General features: G+C 41.1%; 1 protein-coding gene across 3 annotated transcripts in view; it reads right to left on the bottom strand.

The window, feature by feature from the left end:
- Positions 1–8,978, bottom strand: part of NEDD4L (neural precursor cell expressed, developmentally down-regulated 4-like, E3 ubiquitin protein ligase) — a 127,826-nt gene that overhangs the window by 12,547 nt on the left and 106,301 nt on the right. For all 3 annotated transcript variants that reach the window (XM_009882035.1, XM_009882036.1, XM_009882037.1), the window contains 3 exons: positions 7,277–7,335; positions 2,826–2,891; positions 1,257–1,486 (listed from right to left, as the gene is read on the bottom strand). In XM_009882035.1, coding sequence (XP_009880337.1) covers positions 1,257–1,486; positions 2,826–2,891; positions 7,277–7,335 — 355 coding nt within the window. The remainder of the gene's footprint in view (positions 1–1,256; positions 1,487–2,825; positions 2,892–7,276; positions 7,336–8,978) is intronic.

The following is an 8,978-nucleotide window of genomic DNA, read 5'->3' as shown; positions in this document are numbered from 1 at the left end:
GCTTAAAATTTTCCGATTCTCTTTTGCAGTAGCTGCTTTTAGTTCTCGAGATACCTGAAGGTACTGAAGGGGAATTAAGTATAGGGCGGTGGTCCAGCCATCCTAGGATAAAGAACGCTTTCTTGCTGGCATCTTAAACCGCACGTACTAGAGAACATCTCTGAAACAGGCTTAACCCCCAGGATACTGGAAAAAGCCGTCAAAGGACTAAGATCTTTTACCTGGGTAACAGGCATTAAGACTTGTGTGAAAATGTGTGTCACGATAAGCCATTAGTGTAAAAGCAGTATTTTTAATTTGCAGTGTATTCTTAATCTGTGAAGAAAGATACGGGGGTTTTCAGTAGGTTTTTTTTCCTTATTTCTTAAAATAATTTATTAGGTTTCTGAACCTAACGTGAAATAACATCGTACTTAAAATATCTACAGCGACCTATTTCCCGTAAATGGGAATACTTCAGAACAAACGTTTATCCAGTGAACTCTAGTAGCACAGCGGCATTCTGCACCAGCCGCTGTTGTTTCAGTTGTGTTTCCCTTCAACAGCAGAGCGTGTCTTCTGAGACGCAACTGCGAGAAAACTCTCATTACGCAGGCTTTGTTCATCTACTTTACACTTATTAGAGAAAGGAGCGACCTTGATATTGACATAAAAACACCAAAACTACTGCCTGCAATTAAGAAATCCATCCTCACTGTAGTTAAGTGCGCAACGTGGAATTACGTACGATATATTAAACCGAACGCACTCTAAGCAAGTGACTCGTGCTCTCATTTACACTAATAGATGGCTCAAAGATTTCAGAAATGGACAAAAGCAAATTTTACCTTACGTAAGGCCACTGCTGTGTAACGACCGAGATGCAGATGAGGAGCTGGTTTATGAGCTCATTGTAAAGAGCACTAGAATTCGGGCGGCAGGTGTGTTACAGTGTAACGGGAGGGCAGAGCGAGCGTCTTTTGCCTGACCCCTCCTTTCACTATTACTGGCCTCAAAATCTGCAGTTTTGCTGGAAGCAAGGCAACGCTGAATATTGTCTCAATAATGAGGTTTTCTATGAGATTTCAATGACAATTTGAAAGCTTCTCTGCAAAGCAAGTGCGAAACGATAGTACAGAGCAGAGCAACGTGGCTGATAAGAGGGCATACTGCTGCACCATGAAGGGTGGGCTAACTGCTTTCCAGTGTAACCACGCCTCTTATGCAAAATCTAATGTATATCCCTTAGGAATGGAAATATTTCAATGGACACTTACGTTGCTGAATATTCAAAGAGACCATAATAAGGGTTAAACATCTCCTTGGACAAGAGAAAAAACCATTCTCTGGCCACACCTCCGTAGTCGAGTCCCTTTTCTGACTCAAATTCGATCCAGAGCCTGGCTTTCAGTACATCAGGTCTCTTCACAGACATGATTCTTCTGTAGGACTCCTCAAAAATATTATTTCTGTGTAGCTTCATCTCAAATCTGTTCGGTATATCAGCCTACGTTAAAGAGAGGTTGCATTATCCTTGTTAGTCTCAATAAATAAGTCTTCAGGCAAATTACTGACCAGTGGTGACAACTAAATGACCGATTAAACAACTGATGTATAAAGTTTCCCCTTCTTTTTGTTTCGCAGTGTTCTCCAAGTGTACAGGTCGACAGCAAATGGTGAACTAGGCAAGTTCCAGTATAGCGGTTCGGAGATTTCTAGGGTATTTGACTAAACAATGAAAACAAGAAAAGTAACAAACAAACAACAAAAAGTGGGAAAATGACTGATATTGCTATGCTCTCCTTGAAGGGCATTTTAGCTTAAAATTGTAACAAATGCACAAGATTTATGCAACCGCTTCACCCTCCTATCTGTAAAGGTCAGAACAGTTGCACCGGGAGAACACCTACGGTACCACACACAACAACTGAATTGCAAAGGTGGAAACACAAGAGAATCGGGCTGCCAAAAGGTTGTAGTTCTGTCTAAATAGGAGGGAGCTAACGCGCAGTACGATTTAGCCCAGGAAGGCAGAAGAGAATGGAATTGAGAATTTGTAGAAAGAAGACCGGATGAACAGGTAAAAATGACTGTTACAGACACGTATACGTTTCCTCATAATATTGACTTGAAACAACTGTTGGAGAAGGTTTGCTTTTTTATGACAACTAAGGTGCTTACTGTGTGCAATCACTGCTCAAGCTGCAGGTGAGAATTCAAGGAGTTATCAATAAACGGGCACAGACACTGGCAAGTCCCTCTTCAAACCGCAGCTGGTGGTGCCAAGGCTGTTCACTGCGAATTGAGTCAGTATCCCATGCAAGCTAATGCCGAGTGCTCCCTTACGTTAAAGATGTTACTGAAACTACTTTTTTTCACCGAAGACCAACACTAGAAGCTTGCGCCACATCCAGCACAGCTGTGGGCTCTGATGTGCCAGCTAGTTCCAGCTCTGCCCTTCAGTCCACTGCTGAAGTATCGACCCTCGAGCCGACGTTCAGCCTCAAGGCCTGTAAACTAACATACCATTTAGTCTCAGTTGCAATGGGAAACAGTGAATCATTGCTCCTTCCTTGCGGCCTTATCGCTCGGATTCTGCATTCGCATAGACAAACGCGAGTCTTAAAGACACGTAAATGCTTTTGTTGAGAAGGCAACTGAATTCAAACTTTTCTTCATTTTTTTGTTCCTACTTAACCCCTTCAGGAGTAGCACAATCAAGAAAAACTGGCCAGCGTGTTATAGCACGATACACCACCGTTCTGTGTCTGCGCTCGGGATAGCCCGTTGTTTCTCCCAGACACAGCGTAGCGGACTCCGACCCAAAGCAGCACGTTTCTACTCACTGGTTTCTTTAACTTCTTCCGGAAATAGTCATATTTCTGTTTGAACTCCCTGGAATACGGCACTGCCTATCGGAGAGAGAATCACAAATACAGATTATTCCAGCTATTTGGCAGTTTAATATTCCAACAGTATTTAAACAAAAAAGAAATTTAAGCACATGCTATCTACATCAGTATACCATAGGTCATCTAATAAAACCCACCGCGTATGAAGTACAGCAGCCAAAATTCTCCCATTTCTCAGCGTGCAATTCGAGTTGAAAGGTATGAAAACTTTCAACCCAGTTCTTCTGTTTATCAACTACCTACACTCTTTTTTTTTTTTCTTTTAGAAACAGGAAAAAGAAAAACACTTTTTAACCCAGACAAAAAAAATCGGAATGTATTGCTGCCATCCATGTGTCTCACCGAGAGACAATGAGCGTGCCATACGAGACGGAGTTTTCAAAATGCCTGGTGTTAGCACAGAACATGGATCTGCATGGCTGAAAGCGCTAAGCATTGTTAGGCGCTACTCAAAAGACACAAAACTACAAGAATTTTGAAAATGATCCTACAAATAAGTTAAGGGCCTCCAGTAAAGCTACAACATTAACAACAAACACTGTTTGCCCTCCAAAAAATGCAGGGGACAGAACTAAGTAGGCAGGGTAATCTCCATGGCTAGAAATCATCTTTTCAGCCCAATATGAATGCATCTAATTCTTAATAGTCATCAAGCTATCATAAAACTATATAAAAACTATTTTGTAAATTACTCATAATGAAAATATACACCTTCATAATGTCTTTATCCAGAATCTGAAAGCACTTCATAAACAAATTAACATTCTTTTGAACCCAGTACAAGCCCCTGTGTAATATTTATCTGAATACTCAATGCGGATGCTTGTGAGTTAGCCCACATGTTTAAGCAACAGCAGCATAACATAACAATTTTGGAAGTTTTTTTTTTTTTAAAAAGGCACAATGAAGGCTGGTAGAATTACATTGATCAGCAGAGCTGGAAATTGATTTCCGGCGTATGTAAACGCCCCGTAACAAATGCCACAGGGCTCTGAAGTATTTACGTGGATTCCAGATTCGTGAAAGGCATCTCAGGATGACTGCAGGCACACGCAAATCAAGGTTCAAAGGTTCTCCCGAGCTCTGTCATTCAGTTTTGAAAGAGGTTTCTATTTAAGCCCGCACTTCTCTCTCCTGCCAACACACCGTAGAGGCGAGCAAGGCTTTGGCACTAAGCTAGAGCTTTGCCGTGAACCCACCTGCCCCTCGCTGCCCCGCACAGGAGGCAGTCAGATGAGTGTTTTCTGCTACCCACTTGTCTTCCTCGCATTCCCTTGCTCTGGCACCAACGTCCAAAAAGCCCGAGCCTTTTACGGCACCGCGTAGACACAAAAGCCCTGAAGCCCATCAGCCATGGAGCAGGAGTACGGGTAAGCGCCATCCGTGCTCCCGACTGCCAGCCCCGGGACTGTCCTACACTGCCCAGCCTTCAGATCAAACGCCCGTAAAACGAAGTTGTGAATTAAACTAACGATCAGGGATAGGCTGCAAAAGTGCCACTATGACACAAATAACTAACAAATAACTGCTATGTATTTAAGTAAGATTCTTTAATTCTCTGTGGGCTTTTTTGACAATTAATTTTCTGAGAATTAAGAATCCTTAATTCTCTGGGTTTTGACACCACATACAACATCAATTTAACCAGTTGGGGAAAAGCCTTTAAAAAAAGAAAGGAAAGAAAAAAGGCTTCCTGGCCTCGATCGTAATATTTCCAACTACATCCCTCCTTTCCTTTGCTCTACTATTCCTTCAAGATGAAAGGGCAGACCTAGTAAAACAACGAGCTAAACAAATAAAGTGTGATTTTTTGGGAGCGAAAGAATGATTTTGAATTCCACAGGACTGCAAAAGTTACATTCTCTGTTCTCTGAAGGCTGAATCACTAATTGCAAAGTTGAGTTCAAAGTTCAAGTTCAGTTTCTGGGTGAGGACTGGGATTTTGGGGGAGGGTAGGTATGGGCTGGTCGTGAAGTAGATTCGTGACTGGTTGTAGGTGAGAGCAGGAGGTGGAAATACTTCTATGGGAGTTTTCTCTTGTAGATGAGGACACATGAAAAATTAAAAACAATTAAAAAATCAAACGAAATCATTTTACTCTAATGATAATATGACTTTACTACAGCCATTCAATAATCTTTCAACAGGTTTCCATTGTTTAAATGCAATGTGAAATGCAATTTAAGTAGCGCTTTGTTTTTGTCATGACATCAAAAATACTATGAAAAGCATTAAGACGAATCCTTAATGCTTATATGGCTGTAAAATGGATTTGATCTTGCTTTCTCTTAAAAAAACCCTCAAACACACAAATAACTTATTTACTTAACGAGATCATGATTGACCCTTATTATCTTGAAATAAAACTTCCCAGATAGTCTCTCATTGATGCTTAACATTTCTGGGAAAATAAACATTAAGAATTGGTATAGCATCCTGTATATTACAGCTCAAGCGTTAAGTGCACGATAAATGAGTATATCACTCCAAAAGCAATTATGTTCAAACAAGTGATTATTATTAATCTTATTAATAAAGCAGAGGAATTGGAATTACACCATGCAGTAGCTCATCTGCTGTGTCCTGAGACCCTTAAAAATCCTGAGGATTTACCCAAAATAAAAAGGTATTCTGGGCACCTGGGAACATCTCCAGGTTGGAAGTCTGATCACTCCGAATACCATAAAATGCATAAACTGCCATAAACCAGCATAAAAAGGTTAAAGAATCACTCCGTATATTTTATGTTTTGAAATTTTGATATTGAAGTAAAAGCATATATTTATCTTTTCTAAGGCCGATATTCTGAAATCTCTTACGTTACCTGCAGTAACTCCATGTCTCTTAAAACTTGTAGACCCGATTTTTGTCTTTTTTACACTCTGAATCCACATAATCACAACACTCCCATATCAAGTGGAAACAGCTTTTCACTATCCAGAAATCCAAAAATGAATACCACAGTGTCTCAGCTCAGCAAAATTCTATTGTCAGTAATGACTCAGATAATGGGCACATATGAGCATGTTCCTACACCCGTCCCTAAAACCTTACAATCTAGGACCCAGCACAGAGAACTCCGTATGAAATTCTCAAGATCTTCTGCCTTACGATTCAGAGCGGCCACGTGCCTTTCACCTAGCTTAATACAAAAGCATACTATTTTAGCACAATGGAGGAATGAAAGATAAGATGCAAAGATTTAATATTGTTTGTTCCATATTAAGTAATTTATAATATCAGCAAGTGTGGAGAAAGAAAAAAATCTGAAGAATATTTTATACTTACATTATTTTAGATGTAATTTATTTAAAACCGCATTTTTCCCCCCAATTCATCCGTTTGGATGTCAAAAGTACGCTAAAGGTATCGCTGGACTACTTTTGTCCTGGAACCTCACCATCACGATACGCAGCAAATACAACAGCACAAACCATGCTGAAATCTTAAACTTTTTTGTTTCTCAGCCAGAGATCACATCAGTAGTGGATCTCTTTCCGAAATCACAATCATCATCATCGTCATCACTTAGTGGAGGAAGCTTTGTGTTGCAGGAGGAGAACGGAACAAATGAGAAATGATGTGTCTCCTTGTGTTTCAGAGCGTGAAACCCCATTCAGGCTATTTAGCCATGCAGCTACTGAATGGATAGAGCTTCACTCAGAATTAACACAACAATATAAAAAATTAAAACCAGCCCAACAAAACCATCTCTATCTATCCTTCTGAAGAGCCTGCTCTTCCTCCCCGCTGAAACAGAGGTATTCTGTGATTTACTGTCACATCTACTGATCAAGAGTGTTTCCTAGACACTCCAAGGCCGAAGTCAACTTCACCTGCTAACGGCTACAAGACAGGACTGATACCATACCACCGCAGGAGGCCCCTAGCTAGGTACCTACCGCTAGGAAAGCTTCCAAACCCATCAAATTCAAACCTACTGTCTGACGTGGGAATAGCGTGCACAGCACTGCAGTTCCAAATGTTCCAGCGGTTCCTAATTAGCACACTACTGCTTTGGACCCCTGGCAGGAGGCTGGAAGAGTCCCCAGTGCACTCCAGCCTGTGCGCAACAAAATAGGGTCCAGAGCGGTACGAGCGTTTAAATGCCGGGGCCAAGGCATCAGTTTTGGGGCCCCATGGCAGGCTGTCACACGACGGCAGCCCCTCCTGCCCTTGCAGACTCACAGAAGCTGGCACTGGGCCTCCCATGGCCGTCGGGAAAAGGCAACCCATGGCAGAGGTCCCGCTGCCCGGTCTGTCCCCCAGGCAGCGGCTGATCTGGCCCGCACACTGGGCATGACCTGCTGCTGGACAATGCCTCCCGCGCGTACCGAGTGTACAAGTCACAGCATTTAATGGGAGAAAAACATAGCAGTACTTACTGGACCAGTAATTGCTGGGTTCTGCAGTCTGGGGTCTTCCCACTGGGTAATTTTATTATCTGTAAACAACAAAAGAAATTACATCGTTACTTCTCTGTTACCACACTGTGAATTTATCTTGTTTTTTCTCCCTACAACTGTTTTCCCTACCATTCCCACAACTTAGTAGTTCAGGGTTAGAAAAGGCTGCATTCACCCATCTACACCAAAACCCCATCACACTGTTTAGTTGAAAACACTCATTCAAAAATGCAAAACTAAACAGAATCCAGTGTATTTACACTGCTTTAATTTCAACGTCTGTAGTAGTAAGCGTGTTCTATTTGAACACAGTCTTGGATTCACCTCATATTAGAACTACACAGACTTCATGCCTGAAAGGTAAAGGAACCCAAAAACTTTGTCAAATGACAGACTAATTTTACTTTTTTGAAATTTTGCATAAAGATAGCCAAAACGTAATGCTTATAAAAGTCTGTATTTAAATTTGGAGGGAATCACATCTCTTTTTAAAAAAATGTCCTGGAGACTGATTTAATGAAAAGGTTACAGGACCATTAAGGGAGGCAAAATTATACAGTTATGGTGTAAGAGACCATTGAGTTTTGACCAAAGGAGATTTTGGCAGTAACATGACAGAATCCAGTTCGTTTTGTCTACAGCTTTTAAGAGCACCAGGAGGGTGATATGGTCAGGTAATAGAGAAGCATGGTGAAACTCTCCCTGCCTCCAGACAACTGCTCCTCACAAGATTCTGAACACAACAGAATCACAACAAAACGATGATGTTGCAACAATAAGACAATGCTCCAAAAACCAAACTAGATGCCACCTGCAATGGCCAGGTTTAACTCATCCATTTCCTGCACTGAAAGGGTAATACGAATACATCTGATTGTCACATGCGCTGCTTTGATTTATGAACTCTCTATTAAGATAGTAGTCCAGATTTTAAGTTTTCTAATTGCTAAATTTGGGAATAAACACACTAAGTTTCAAGAAAATTGTTTTTATGGCTACTATAGGTAAAAGCAAAGAACCAAACCCACTGATATCAAACACAAGTATGTTCCGTGTTTCTACAGCTGGAAAAGACCCGTAAGTACTGAGCACCCCAAGCTAGTTTTGAAACGGACCGGGATTTGAAAGGTGACATTCATTAAATGTTAACTGAAGAAAATTTAAAAATATCACAAGCACATTTCAAAAAACTTGACCTACCCCTTTGTTTAATATTAGAATACTATTTTATTTCCCTTGCCACAGCAAGTCTATTTAGTGCTTATGGAAATTATGGAGGAAGGCTGTTAAGACTGACAGCTCCAGAAACCACATGGGATGCACAGGCCTGCCTGCCGCTAGGCGTGATGCCGCATCTGGCCCTTTCCCGATTGCTTCAACCCGTTCCCTCAGATTTCCTTCGACAGAGATTACTGGTTTTATACCAATTCATTTCTTACACCTACTTGAAATTGCCAGCCACAAATCATGGTGGTGATTTTCTATGAAATCAAAGATGGAGCTGGAAATGACTGCAAGTTTATCAATTCCTTCTTATTGCCCTACATACTTAAGTGTACGATGTTACTGACAAATCTTTGCCTACATTTTTTTCAGAGTATTACAGTGACAGGGACTTCGTATTATTAAAGCTATTCCAGGACTTAAATGCCCCAACAATGAGAAGGGTCTAACCTGAACC

This window comes from Charadrius vociferus, unplaced genomic scaffold, assembly GCF_000708025.1.
Source record: "Charadrius vociferus isolate BGI_N301 unplaced genomic scaffold, ASM70802v2 scaffold743, whole genome shotgun sequence".
NCBI classification, from domain to species: domain Eukaryota; kingdom Metazoa; phylum Chordata; class Aves; order Charadriiformes; family Charadriidae; genus Charadrius; species Charadrius vociferus.
The sequence above is the reverse complement of the archived record's forward strand: the minus strand, read 5'-3'. Positions and strand labels throughout refer to the sequence as shown.